At 56.9% G+C, this 14,558-nt stretch overlaps 1 protein-coding gene across 2 annotated transcripts in view; it reads left to right on the top strand.

The window, feature by feature from the left end:
- TOM1 (target of myb1 membrane trafficking protein) overlaps window positions 1-14,558 on the top strand; it is a 40,441-nt gene that overhangs the window by 24,625 nt on the left and 1,258 nt on the right. The window contains exons 7-14 of one of the 2 annotated variants that reach the window (XM_070370198.1): window positions 1,331-1,447; window positions 3,648-3,781; window positions 5,786-5,819; window positions 6,214-6,307; window positions 6,967-7,087; window positions 9,582-9,657; window positions 12,965-13,018; window positions 14,214-14,273. In XM_070370198.1, the coding sequence (XP_070226299.1) occupies window positions 1,331-1,447; window positions 3,648-3,781; window positions 5,786-5,819; window positions 6,214-6,307; window positions 6,967-7,087; window positions 9,582-9,657; window positions 12,965-13,018; window positions 14,214-14,273 (690 nt within the window). The remainder of the gene's footprint in view (window positions 1-1,330; window positions 1,448-3,647; window positions 3,782-5,785; window positions 5,820-6,213; window positions 6,308-6,966; window positions 7,088-9,581; window positions 9,658-12,964; window positions 13,019-14,213; window positions 14,274-14,558) is intronic. The other variant, XM_005898267.3, reaches the window with a different exon arrangement.

Genomic DNA, 14,558 nt, shown 5'->3' with positions numbered 1-14,558 from the left:
TTGATTCCAGCTTGTGCTTCATCCAGCCCAGCGTTTCTCATGATGTACTCTGCATATAAGTTAAATAAGCAGGGTGACAAAACTGATCTAACCTGGTTATAATTTTAACCAGTTTGCCTGAAGTCTGGCCTCTGTGTAGATTAAGACTGATTATGTCCAGTGGAAGAGGTTCTTGCTAAACAAGACTGAGTAGTCTGAGTAGTTTAATTTCAGAGGGCCCTTCTGTCTTTGAGACACGTTGATGTAACTCCCATACTCCTTGTAATTAGGTCCCATCTGACCCAGACACGCGGGGTTTGTGATCAGTCGTTTTTCCACTCGCTTCTACCAAGAGCCTTCATTAAACAGGACAAATGTACCAGACATTTCACAGGTCTGGAAGGTGCTGGCAGACTGCAGTAGACTGTGTCTGCAGGCCCACTTCTTCATCTGTAAGGGGTGGGGGGTAGTGATACTTGTCTCATGAGACTGTGGTCAGGGTTAACTAGCAACATACGGTAAGTGCTTGTCACTTAAGAGGTGATCAGAATGGCAACTGCCTTCACAGGCACCGTGAATTTATATGATAACACTTGTATTTTGAAATCAACTGGGTCACCCAATTTAGAATACATCCAGCATTTCCCAAAATGTAGGCCACTAAATCTTAGTCTCATGAGATAGCCCGTGATCAAAGGGTTCATCAGCCAGGTCATGTTTGGCAACGTCCACAAGGGTCCCTTTCTGGGCGTTCACGGTGTCCACGTTGTCCATGAGGACACAAGACACCCCGCAGAGCCCACAGTGTGAGATGCTACACCAGGGCACTTCCATCACCTCACCTGGGTGCTAAGACTCTGCGACTTGATGTGCAGCTGTTTCCCAAGCCAGGACTGGGACCGTGGTCGTTGAGAATCTGCTCACATGCATACTCAGGTGGGGGGTGGCACTGGGACTTACCCTTGGTAGAATCTGGGACGCCAGAGCAGGCCGGAGCAAGACAGAACCCCATCTTCCTAGGAGGACGGCCTCCCTCCTCTCCCCTCAGGGGAACTGCCCTTCAGGGCCTCGTTAGGCGCCAGCATCCATGAGATGCTGGAGTGCTCAGCTTCTTTCCTCCTGGCCTCTCCCTGCTCCAGGCACCCCAGCTTGGAGATGGTAACGGTTGGTGGCACCTCTGTAAGCTGGTCTGTGAGGATGGGAATTAGCCCCCCACAGGCCTCCTGGCACAAGACTATGGTCCAGGAGCCTGGAGAGGGTGCCAGCAGGTTGGGCTAGTGGTGCCAGGCTGTGGGAGGAGCAGCGGCTCTGGACCCTGGCCTCACTCAGCAAGACCGACCATGTATTCCAGATCGGGAAGCTGCGCAGTGAGCTGGAGATGGTGAGCGGGAACGTGAGGGTGATGTCAGAGATGCTGACAGAGCTGGTGCCCACCCAGACGGAGCCAGCAGACCTGGAGCTGCTACAGGTGAGTGGCCACTGCCCCTGGCTCAGCCTCCCCGCTTCCCACCACCAGGGCAGTTTCCATGGCGACTCTGAGCTCCTTGGTCACAGTGGGAGAGGTTAAAACCAGGGACTTTGGGCTCCATCAGATTGGAACTCAGCTTCTACCACTTGATGGTATAAACAGTAAAGCCCCTCTTGTCTCAGTTTCCTCATATGTAAGATTCCTTTTATGGTATACATTTGACATGAGAATTAAATAAGGCTTTGCATGTAAACACTCCTTCCTGTGCCTGGTTCCAAATAGCTCCCAATCAGTGTCTTGATGAAGGCTGGAAGGTGAGGTTTCCAGCCATCAGAAGAGGAAGCCTAGCAGGTAGGCGTGAGCTGGGATCTACGGGCCAGGGCTCCCGTATGTCAGGTGATATCCCCAGGGTTCCACCCCCAGCTGGGCATGAAGGGGCTGTATGTGGGGAAAGGCACCCTCCCCATGGAGGTCATCCCTGGGGACCCCCGAGGCCCAGGAGCCACCTGAACCTGTGAGGGGACAGAGGGCTTGATGTGATCAACTCATTTGGTGACTTTCCTGCTGGACCCTCGCATTTCTGGTGGGCGGAGCAGGGTCGTTCTCATCTCTCTGTCCCCGGGCCCACCTGAGCTATGTGGTCCTTACCTTACTACAGGAGCCAGGGGGAGGGGTGAAGTCGGAGTCTCAGAGTTGAGTGAACCCACAAACGTGAAGAGTAAATGACAGAAGCCTGAGTGAGTTGGGAAGCGACAGGATTACTGTAGTGCAGTTAATTTCAGGTGTCTCATGCCAGGGCCATGTGGGGGTGAGTGATTCTGTGGCCTCAGGAGGCTGGCTGGCAGGCAGGGGTGACCCTGGGACAACTGACAGATGCTGAGCATGTCCCATGTGCCAGGTTCTGATGTGGACACGTGGTACAGGGTCACTCACTCAATCCTCCCCTTCCCCCCCATTAAGGTAGGCACCCTTACTGTCTCCATGTCCCAGGTCAGCAAACTGCTGAGGCAGAGAGATGTCATGGGACATGCCCAGGTCACAGAGCTGGTCATCAGCAGAGCTGGGTTATGAACCCAGGGCCCTGGCTCCAGTTGCTGCTTTTCCTCTCTTGAGAGGGAGTGGGAACAAAGCCACAGTGAGCTTAGTCATGGGGGGAGGAGAGGGGAGGCCCATGGGATGCTGGAGTCTGGGCTGCCCTGCCCCATGCTCAGTGGGCAGAAGAAATCCCAGGAGAGGGTCTAACTCGGGGAGGGGCAACAGGGTCTGCAAAGAACCAAAGTCAGTGGTCTTCATGATGCCTGGAGAAAAGTCTGGCTTGTGGCTGAGTCCATAGTGCCCAACAGCTGTCTGTTGGGACCTCAAGACTCTAACCTGGACCCCTGTCCACCTGGTGGCAGGCCCCTGAGGAAGGAAGTGCTCAGTCCTACAAATGAAAAGCCTGTGATGCTGCAGCTTCATTTTTTTTTCTTTTTCCCAAACAAGCTTAAATACATAACATTAACTGATTAAAAATCAGTCAGTGACCTGGTGACTAAATGCAGTGTGGGACTCTGGAACAGAGTAGAAAAGGACATGAGTGGAAAAGCTAGTGAAACCTGAGTGAAGCTCGTAGGTCAGTCAATAGCAGTGTACCCGTGCTAAGGTCTTGTGACAGTGCCAAACTAAGGTGAGAGGCTGGGTGAGGGGTTTACAGCGACCCCTGTGCTCTCTTACCTTGGGAACTTTTCTGCATATTTAAAATTCTTCCAAAATAAAAGGCATTAAAAAAAGAAATTAGACTAGAGAGGCAGAAATTTGGAGTCGGGGTTTGTGGATAATAGTTGGATCATCCAGTACATTTTTTATGCTTTGGTCACAAAAAACCTAACTGCCCCATGACATGTGGCAGGTGTTTCACCAGCCACCTTGCCAGCTCAACCTTTCCCCAAATCGGAGATGGTGGCAGGAGCTCCATCCAGAGGTCCGCACAGAGCCAGGTAAACGCACAGCGCAGTTCCCATTTGGTTGTGTCCAGTGTGCTCCACACTTAGAAATGAGACGCCGGTGCTCGTCCGTAGAACCCCAAAAGCTGTTCCCTGCAACCTCAAGTCCAGTGTGGAGACCGCTGCTTCTCCATGGCGCGCCAAGGACCGGGCATCTGGAAGGGACGGCCTCGCTCCCAGTCCAGTGGCCATAGTTGTCTCCCTTCCTTCCCCGGCAGGAGCTCAACCGCACGTGCCGCTCCATGCAGCAGCGGGTCTTGGAGCTCATCCCCCGCATCGCCAATGAGCAGCTTACCGAGGAGCTGCTCATCGTCAATGACAATCTCAACAACGTCTTCCTGCGCCACGAACGGTAGCCCTGCCTCCGGCCCCGCCCCACCGCCTGCCCCGCTCCAGCCTGCGGCCCCTGCCATCTCCTCTGTTCACACCCGCTGACCTTTCATCTCCCTCCCAAACACCAGGCCAGCTGCCCAGTGCGCACTCTCAACTGCCTTCATCCAGCGCAGGCCACAGTGCCCGCCCTCCCTCCACCCCTCCTCTCCTGCCACCGGTGTGTTGTGTCTGCATCCCGCCTCCGCCTCCGGGCTAGCACCGGTGGTGGCTGAGCTGCTGGCCCACAGGCAAACAGGCCCATTCTGTCCCTGCTCCCCCACCCCTACCCCGCGCCCAACTGCCTGGCTCTGGGGCTCCTTGATTGCAAACTCGGTAAGCGCTTCTGGCTAACTTAAGCAGAAAAAGAAGTCATTAGGAGAACAGCTTTTATTGAATGGGTAGCTTTCAGAGCCCAGAGAAGAATAAAACAGTGAGCCTTCCTAAGGGGAGAGAAGGGCAGATGCCAGGATGGCTCAGGGGTCTCGGGACAATAATGCCTGGACCATGATCCCAGGGTGTCACCCTGAATACGTGGGCTCCAAACACTTGCCGCCTTGGGAGGTATCATTCTGTGCAAGAGTCAGAACCCCGGGAGACACTCCGATTGGCTCAGCCTCCTTGTGCCCACAGTAGGAGGGAGAGGCCCCCTTGATCCTGGCAGGCCCACCAGGGGCACAGGAAATGGGAAGCAGTTCCCCAGAGGAGCATGTAGGTGCTGGGCCTGCAGAGACAGCACACCCCCACTCTTTTCTCTGTCTGTACAACGAAGCTGTGATCCCTTGTAGATAACCGACAGCCCATGCAGTTATTCCTGTAAGGGCCTTGTCAGTCAGGCTGTCTGCACAGGGTGCTAATTAGCCTGCTGCCTCCAGCTCCCGGTTCATTTCATATGTTTATCCATCATCAGACACTTGCTCAGTGATTCTGAATCAAGTGATGGGGATGGGGCTGCAGCAGATAACATCTGCCCAGCCTTTCCTGCTCACTGGACCAGTGGCGCTAAGAGCCCCTGCTACTAGGGTGTGGGCTGGGGGGTGGCCCACGGGCCCAATCTCGAGGTGACCAGGACCCCTCTGACACTCACTCATCGGACCTCGTGTCTGGTTGTTTCCGGTTTATAATCACTCCTCAGTGTCTTTGCTTGATCCTCACACCTGGGAGGCAGGTTGCACTGTCACCCCCTTGTTAATTGTTCAGAGGTGATGTAATTCACCTGGGGTCACACAGGGAGGGACAGAACCAGGACAAGAGCAGATCCCAGACCGAGGTCTTCAGCCCACCCAGCAGCAACTTGGCCTGTCTAGGGTGGTTTAAGTGTCTCCATGAAATAGTGTAAGAGATATGTGTCCTCCTTACACCACTTTAGACACTCACCACATGCACAAATGTATGTTATCAAACAAAGTCCCCCAAAAAATCCATACCTTTACTATGTGCATGCACCCCCTTTTCCTTTTCCTCTCTGCTGCTGCTGTCGCTTCAGTCGTGTCCGACTCTGTGCGACCCCATAGACGGAAGCCCACCAGGCTTCCCCGTCCCTGGGATTCTCCAGGCAAGAACACTGGAGTGGGCCGCCATTTCCTTCTCCAATGCGTGAAAGGGAGAAGTGAAAGTGAAGTCACTCAGTCGTGTCCAACTCTTAGCGACCCCATGGACTGCAGCTTACCAGGCTCCGCCATCCATGGGATTTTCCAGGCAAGAGTACTGGAGTGGGGTGCCATTGCCTTCTCCATTTTCCTCTGTAGTCTATGCCTGTTGTTTGTTTAATGCTAGTTGTAACTAAATAATTGGTCATCTAATTGGGACAGTTGCTAGTGTAAGAGGCACCCTGCTAATACTCCTCTAGGGCATACACTGGATTGTCCGGGGCAAACCTGACCAGTCACCATCCTGCTTGTGACCCATTCCGTGGGTTTCGAGACCTGCAGTGGGCAAAGCTCTGGCCTGGTCTGTCTCCTTGACCCAGGTCTTTTCTGTCCCGTAGGTTTGAACGCCTCCGAACAGGCCAGACCACCAAGGTAAGAGGCAGCTTCTCCATATTAATGACAGGAAGGGCTGTGCCCACCTCCCTCCCCAGGTATCCTGGCCAGAATGTGTCTTCTTAGCCAGGCTCTTAGAAAAGGCTTCTTCTAAGTTTTTTTGTCATTGTCCCTTTAGGGTAAACAAGGTTCTGCCACCAGCTGATGCCCCAGGGTCTTATGAACCTCCCAGCAGGTCCAGCTGAACTAGAGGCCAAGGGGAGGAAGAAAGACTCCCTGACTCCCGGTCGTAGCTGCTGGGGGTGAGGAGGGGAGGAGGGAGTCTAATGACACACCCTCAGGCAAAGAATGCAGGCACCAGTGCTTCAGGGCAGAAGGGAATGAGGCTGCACCTCCGGTCAGAGGGTGATGGTGGCCTCTCCCCTCCCCACAGGCCCCAAGTGAGGCCGAGGCGGCCCCTGACCTGATCGACATGGGCCCTGACCCTGTAGCCACCGGCAATCTCTCATCCCAGCTGGCAGAAATGAGTAAGTGCAGCACTGGGGGCTCTGGCCAGGGTATGCTACCTACCATGGGTACCCCTGCAGCTCTTGGGGTGCCCTCTCATTCCACAGTTGGGGCTGGAGTGCCCACAGCAGAATGTTGGCCCAGCCCCTACCTCCCCAGGGTCCCCTGCTGAATCTTGGTGTGGGTCTCAAATCTTGCTGCACAGCTGGGATAAAACACGGGAGACTCTCCCTCCCAGCCCCATAGCTCCTGAGCCCTCTTAGATCTCAGAAACCCTGCTGTTGTGTGATTGCCCCTGGATCATCTGGTGAACTTGGACACATCACGTGGACACCCTGGGCCCCTTTTCTCCTGAATAAGCTTACGCACAGAGTGGGCTTAGACCAGGCCAGGCCCAGAATGGGCTTCTGGTACACGTCAGCCATCAGCACCATCGTCACTTGATCTGTTAAGTGTTATCGGCTGCCTGCTCAGAAGTAATTGAGAGAGAGGAGGTGAGGTGCCCGGTGTCCCTCAGCCAGCAGGTGGCCTGTCCCATCCGTTTGCCCTTCCCTGCCCCCACTCCAAGTTGCCCTGCTTCTCCAGAACCAACCTGGGCCTGCCAGGAAACAGCCCAGCCGCAACTCAGTGTCCAGGGACAGCCAGGCAGACCCTTCATGTGGTCTTTTTGTCCCCACAGACCTGGGCTCCAGCAGCGTGAGGGCTGGCCTGCAGTCTCTGGAGGCCTCTGGCCGACTGGAAGATGAGTTTGACATGTTTGCGCTGACGCGGGGCAGCTCACTGGCTGACCAACGCAAAGAGTGAGTGCTGAAACCCACCCTGGGCTCCTGCAGTTTGGGTCAACCGCTGTCGGGGGAGGGCCTCTCTCCAGGTCTCTGAGCTCGGTGTGTGGGTGGGCACACCAGCCCCTGCCTGCACCCCCTCAGGATGGCAGAGTTTTTCCCCCTGAGTCAGTCCTACATGGCCTGGGATGGATGAGGGAGGGACGCCCTTTGGGTGATGACCAGCTTTGTTCCAGAATCTTACACAAGCCAAGCAGATGAGGAAACAGAGACTCTGAGAGGCTGATCATTTGCCCCAGCTCAGACAGCTAATGTCTGATAGAGTTGGGAATCCCAGACTGTCTGGTTCTAAAACACAGTGTCTCCAACCCAGCCCAGCTCCCCACTGCACTGTACACCATGTACCAAGCCCTCAGGGACTGGTCCAGTGATTTCTGCTATTCTGCAACCAGCCTTAATTTCCACAGAAGTCGCATTATCCCACTCGAGTCTGCCTGCCCTGCTCTCGAGCTGGGGCTCTATGCTTCCTGGGACTGTCCATTTTCAGGGAGATACTTTCAGCAGCAGAGGCCATGTGGCCAAGTGTCCACCAGGCTGGCTTCCCAGGACTGGCTCCATACAAGTTGGTCAGGGGACAGGGTTTGCTTGGGGTTGTTGTCAGCCTTTTGCTTGTAACCCCGGGGCAACCAGGATGTACAACCAAGGAAAGCACTGGACTAAGGGAACTTCTCGGCAGACTCCATTCTGGTCTCCTTGGGAACTGTTGATGGGCCTCCAGAGGGCCCAGGGGTCCGCCATCCACACTGGCCAGTCCCAGTGAAACCTGACAGGCGGTAGCCAGCCTGGGTCATAGGGCTGCTCACAGCCCCACCCACTGGCCGACCAGCCCTGCACTGTGAGCCGAACCATGAGTCTGGGGCGGAGTCTGTGCTCCCAAGCCCAGGCGCTCTGGGACCAGCGGCTCACGGTCACCTTGGAGGTAGGGCGCGGTGAGGCTGCTGGGGGACTGGAGGCTAATGAGCCTGGTGGGACTTGCCGCCAGAAGGTGGCCGCCTGAGAGCCCCGGCCCGGCTGAGGTTTGCTGCCATGCTGTCCCTACTCTGGGGAGCCCTGAAGGCCAGAGAAAAGCACACCCCGAGCTTGCCTCCAGAGCCTGCAGTCTCTTGGGGGTGGGAGGTAGCCTGCCTGTGGACTGCTGCTGTGCAGCTCTGGGCTGTGGATCAGCTCGTGCAAAGGGCCAGAGGCAGGGGTAGCACAAGACACCCAGTTTTCCGGTTGGCTGCAGCCCCCTTGCGTGGTGAGCCATGTGACAGGGTTAACTCGCCAATTCCCGTGCCCTCCTGGCTACCTCCGTTCTTCAGAGAGGCTGCCTGAGAATTTCGGGGTTTATTCTAGAGGCCCCTTTAAGTGCCAGCCTACCCAGTCCCCAGGGAGGCAGGTTGGCGCTATCAGAGCTACATGTGCTGTGCTTGCGCTGGTCCAGCCCAGCTCCAGCAGAGTGTGAGGTGCTCCCCACCCACCCCACCTGGAAAAAGACCCCTCCTCCCCAATGGCGCAGGGCCTTCCTTTGAGGCAAGAATCCCAAGATTCTCATCTTCGCCTCAACAACTGACCCAGGGACTTCCTGATGGTCCAGTGATTGACTCCATGCTTCCAATGCAGGGGACACAGGTTCAATCCCTTGTCAGGGACCTAGATCCCACATATCACAGGATGACCACCAGAAAAAAAAAGACTGACCCAGTCTCACCTCCTCTCTGCCAGCAGTTCAGGGCAAGAATGACAGCTCTTCCCAAGCTGCTGGACCACGTCCCCAAGCCTCCCTGGATATCCCCCTCTGTAGTAGCCAGAGAAACACCAGCCCGCTTGTTAGCACGGGCTTTCCTCCCACTCCCCCTGAGCCTTCACTGGAGACACAGCGGATCCCTCCCTCCCCATCCTCCTCTGCCCTGAGGGTACAGTGTCCACTGCGTTTCCTCCCAGTCGCCAGGGCTGGCACCCCGAGCACATGCAGATCCTCACCCGCCGTCTGCAGGTTTGTTTTCAGCTGCAGAGTGGGGTTCCCCCGTTCACACACAGCCTTCACAGAACCACAGATTCTGAAATGACGCTGTGGGAGCTGCTCTGGAGAGGGTCTAGATACGAGCTCTCCATGACCACGGAGTCTGGGACGCTGTGCTCATCCCTGTAGTGTGGCCAAATCCGGAAATAGGAGGTCGGTGGTCTTGGTCTCTGGCCCCCAACACCTCGCTTCTCCAGCCTTGCTCTGCCTGTCATGCAGGTCACATGTCTGACCAGGTTCCCAAAGGCAGGAAAGGAGACCTTTTCCTCCATCTCAAGGCAGGCCTACAGATTGGTGCCCCTCCTAGGGCCCCTGCCCAGGCACATTCTGAGTCCACACAGGATGTGGGTCCAGCCCTTGCCCACCCAACCCCTTCCCTCCTCACATCGGCTGGCATGTCTGGTTCGGTGAGGGTGGCAGGTAATGGCCACAGTGGCCTCTGTATTTCAGGGTAAAATATGAAGCCCCTCAAGCAACAGATGGCCTGGCTGGAGCCCTGGATGCCCGGCAGCAGAGCACTGGAGCGGTAAGCAGAGGGGCCTGTCCAGAGGAAGGCTAGGCAGTGCTTGCCTGGTGGTGCCCTTGGTTTATGACAGGAGGTGTGAGAGTGTGGATGGGAGAAGCTCAGCACTGACTTGGAGCTGAGCTAGTATTCAGCCTCACTGCCCCTCCAGAGCCCTGTTATCTGTAGGAATGTGGACAGAGAGGGGCTGGAGGACAGACCCTAAAACCATAGGGAGGCACCCAAAGGTGCCACTTGTATCCATTTAACTGCTTGCATATGTGGAATGAAAGCCACCTCCCACCCTGAGCATGCTCTGCCAGCCACTTGCCCCCTCGGCAGGAGCTCCAAGGACAGTTCCCTTGCCTTTGAATTTGTTTCTGGGTGCCTTTTGGGCAGAGAGCGGTGGTTAGAACGTGCAGGACCCGGGTGCTGGAGAGGCAGGGGCAATGAACAGCAGGGCCAAGGAAGGGGTTGGTCACAGCCCAGGGCTTCAGAGGTGCAGGTGGGACTGGGTGCTAGGAGGTGAAGCCTGAGGGGCAACTGGGAGGACTGGCTTCTGCCTGAGGTGGGAGCCCTGGGCAGTCTGGAGCAGGGGTTGGCAGGGGGACGTTTATCTGGCTTCATTTTAGAAGGACCCAGCCTGGAAGCTGGGAGAGCAGTCAAGAGGCTGTGGAAGCTGCCCTGTCCTCTGGAGTGGGAAGGGGGGCACAGGAGATGCGGGAGGGATTCCCAGCTGCATCCCCAGTGTCCCAGGAGTCATTCCCAAGTCAGAACAGGGCAGGACCAGCGAAGGGCTCAGATGCCTCCTTGGGTGTGTTATAGATCTGCCACCACGCGGAGTGCGTTTATGCCCTGAGTCTCAGAGCCTCCCACTTGGACCCTATGTCCCCTGCTGAGTGAGCATTCTGTGTCCCCCACTTACTAAGTCATTACCCAAACCCTGAAGGGGTCCCCTTTGCAGATGAGAAAGCCAGGTCCCAGAGAGGGGTGAGTGAAACCAGAGATCTCACGTCCTTCGCACAGTGCCTGGCATATAGTGAAACGTTTTACCTTCAGAGCACTGCAGTGTGGTCGTCCTCACTTACAGAGGAGACACCAGGGCTTAGAATCAAGGTCATTTGCCCACGATCTCACAGCCGTTGGTCTGTCCAGCGTGGAAACCAGTGCTGGTAACGAGAGCCCCAGATGACCTGCAGAGCTCCAAGGAACAGAGTTGCTCCGATGCTCAATCTTCCTTTTCCATGGGCCATCAGTCTGGCTCCCGAGAATCCAGATGAGTGCGGACAGTAGGGAGCACATCCCTCCGCCACCACCTGGTCCTCGTGGGCAAAGACTGGCCTTTCAGCCCTGTGCCTTCTTGTTACAGAATTGGGGTGGTGGGGGACAGATGTCACCTGCTAGGGGCACAGAGCAGCTCAGGGACCTGACGAGCACTGGGACGAGGGCTCCTGGCTGCTGCCCCACCTGCCGTCAGCCTTGGGGCAGAAACACACACACCTCTGCCTGCAGAAAAGCAGATGCTGACAAGTTCTGCCCGGTCATCTTTGGTGACTTGAGATTTAAGTGAGTTCTACCAATCATGGTACGACTTCCTCCAAAGGAAGTAATAAAGCAGATCATAAACATCTGCTCACAAGATACTCAGATCTGGCTGAGGGCCAAGGCTTTCTCCCTCTCAGCTGTCAAAGGCAGCTGAGTACCGAAGGAATTCCAGGCAGGTTCCAGGCAGCAAAGTACCGAAGGAATCAAGCGTCGACCCTGTAGGTGGCCGGCCGGTGTTTGCCCCCAGGGGTTGATGAGTCCTGGGAGGTGAGGATGCTGGACGGCCTGTGCCAGGCCCCAGGCTGGGTCTGTCTGGCTGGGGAAGACGATCACGGGCTGATGGGCCAGGAGCCAGGACCCTAGGCTTCCTCCACCATCCGTCTGCTCTGGGGCCCTGGGCATCTCCTGTTTGCCCATCAACAAACATGACGGGAAACAGGTACAGCAGTGCTCCTGACACTGGGTGCCCATCAGACCCCCCTGAGAGCCAGTGGAGGGCTGCCTACTCCATCCTAGGATTACTCAGCACACCCACCGGGATCTGTGGGGTGAAAGTAGGTGGCGAGGCTTTGCCCCACCCATCCAGGGATGTGTGTGCGTGTCCCCACAGGAAGACACCTTTCCTATTCCCTTTCCCCGGCCACCACACCTACACAAACATGGACACATACACACCACACACATACCACACACACACACACACCCCCACACACACACACACCATACACACACACACACACACACCCCCATACACACACACCACACACACACACACACACACCACATAAACACCATACACACCACACACACACACACCACACACACACACACCACGCGCACACACACCACATGTACACACACCACGTGCACACATACCACACACACATACTACACACACACCACACACATACTACACACACACCACACACACACACACACCAAACACATACACCACGTGCACACATACCACACGCACACACCATACACACACACACCACACACACACACACACCCACCACACACACACACCACACGCACACATACCACACTCACACACACCACACGCACACACCACACACACACCACACGCACACACCACATGCACACATACCACACACACACATGCGTGCACACACCACACACACACACACCACATGCACACACCACACACACACCACACGCACACATACCACACACACACCACGCGCGCACATACCACACACACACACCACACGCACACACCACACACACACACACCACACGCACACCACACACACAGCATACACACACACCACACACCACACACACACATACCACACACACACACCACACACACAGCATACACACACACCACACACACACACCACACACCACACGCACACATACCACACACACACACACCACACACACAGCATACACACACACCACACACACACACCACACACCACACGCACACATACCACACACACACACACCACACACACAGCATACACACACACCACACACCACACACACACATACCACACACACACACACCACGCGCACACACACCACACATACACCATACACACACACCACACACACACACACCACGCGCGCACACACCACACACACACATCACACACACACACACCACAAACACACACACTACACATACACACGCACACACCACACACACACACACACACCCCTCTTGAGGCAGTAGCAGGCCTGTGCTGGATGAGGCTCCCAGTACACCAGTGGCCTGACATCCCCACCACCTTCAGCGCGACTCTCTCTCACCCAGATGGGAGGCGGCAGTGAGAAGAGCCTCAGTGACTGGATGGTGAGACAAGGCATGGTGAGGATGGGCCAGGCGCACTCGCAGGGGGCCCAAGTGGCGCCGGCATCACAACCAGAGGAGCACAGGGTCGACCGAGGGCCTGCGGGCCCCACCCAGCGCCCAGCACAGTCCCACTCCCTCTGCTCTCGCTTCCACGGCCCCTCGGTGCTGCCTCGCAGCAAGTTCTGGCAGCTGGGAGGTACCCGGGGCGTGTCTGGGTCTGGGCTAAGTGCCGGCAGAGGGAGCTGGAGGGTGCAGCCCAGAGAACTTGCTGCTGCTGCTGGTGCTGCTGGGAAGTCAGCTCTGCCGCTTCTATGGTACCCCCGCCCCCTTGGGGTCTCGGTGCTGAGTACGGGGCTTGGGGCCTGAGCTGGCTTTGGTTGGAGGAGGACTCGCTCTCCCTCTGTTTCTCAGAGTAGCTGAGTGGTAGCTTGCATTTCCCAAGCGTCTGCCCTGTGCTGGGCGCAGAGTGCACTCTTTATCTCCTCGTCTCTTTAATCCTCACAACGACCTGGACCTAGACGGTAGGTGCTGTCATCCTCTCTAACGATGAGCAGTGAGGGTGAGAGGAGCTAAGTCACCTGCTCCAGGTGCAGGGACCCAGCCAGCTTCCGGTCTCTGTGACCCCGGAATCTGCCCCTAACCTCCGGCTGGATTCTTCAGATGTTTTTCGAATGGGAAGACCCCACACCAGCCCTCAGCCCCCACCCTGTGCAGGGCTGTGTGGCAGACTCACAGTGACACATCGCCTCTGGGCCCACCAGCCTGGCCTCCTCTGGTCGGCTCGGCCCCTGCCTCCTCACTGGCCCTCCTCTGCCAACTTCCACCAGGAACTCCAAGTCTGCGGAGGCTTGTGGGGACAGCCTGCGGCCGTGCCCCTGCCCCAGCCTTTCTGGCTGGCTGCCCACTTCCTGGGCTTTGAATAATGTGCCAGTTGTCAGGAGCCCCTCTCCATCCCTTGCTCAGCCTGCTGACCCCCATCCTCCTCGCCCACAGCCTGGCACAGTGGGCAGAACTCAGGGAGACCTCAGCGTCCCAGGCAGCTGGGCCGGAGCTGTCTTGGAGGGACTGCCATGAGGGGGCTGGGCAGGTCAACTGGCCCCATCCCATGAGTGAGGGGCTCAGTTTAGGTAACTCCCCTGGGGCCATAGCCGGTGGACTCAGGGTGGTGAGGGGCACTGCCCTCCCGCCTCACCCCTGCCCTCCCCTCCAGATCCCCGTCACCCAGGCCTGCCTCATGGAGGATATCGAGAAGTGGCTGTCCACGGACGTGGTAAGTGGGGCCCGCTCCTCACCCACCTCACCTGGGGCTCCCATTTTCCCATGAGGAAGTGACCGGTGTGGGGGCAGGGCGAGCAGCTGGTGAGAGAGCGTCAGCAGGGTCAGTGTCCCCTCCCCTGCTGCTTCCCCAGTACTTCGCCTTAGAGGGGGAAGCCTCACACTCGCAGCCTCTGGGGCCTCCCCTTGCCCAAGCCTGCTGCCCGCATGAGGGCCCACTGTGGCAAGACGGGCCGCCCAAGGGCAGCAGGGACATGAGAGCCCTGAGCTCGGCACCTGG

This window comes from Bos mutus, chromosome 5 (assembly GCF_027580195.1).
Source record: "Bos mutus isolate GX-2022 chromosome 5, NWIPB_WYAK_1.1, whole genome shotgun sequence".
Lineage (NCBI taxonomy): Eukaryota > Metazoa > Chordata > Mammalia > Artiodactyla > Bovidae > Bos > Bos mutus.
The sequence above is the reverse complement of the archived record's forward strand: the minus strand, read 5'-3'. Positions and strand labels throughout refer to the sequence as shown.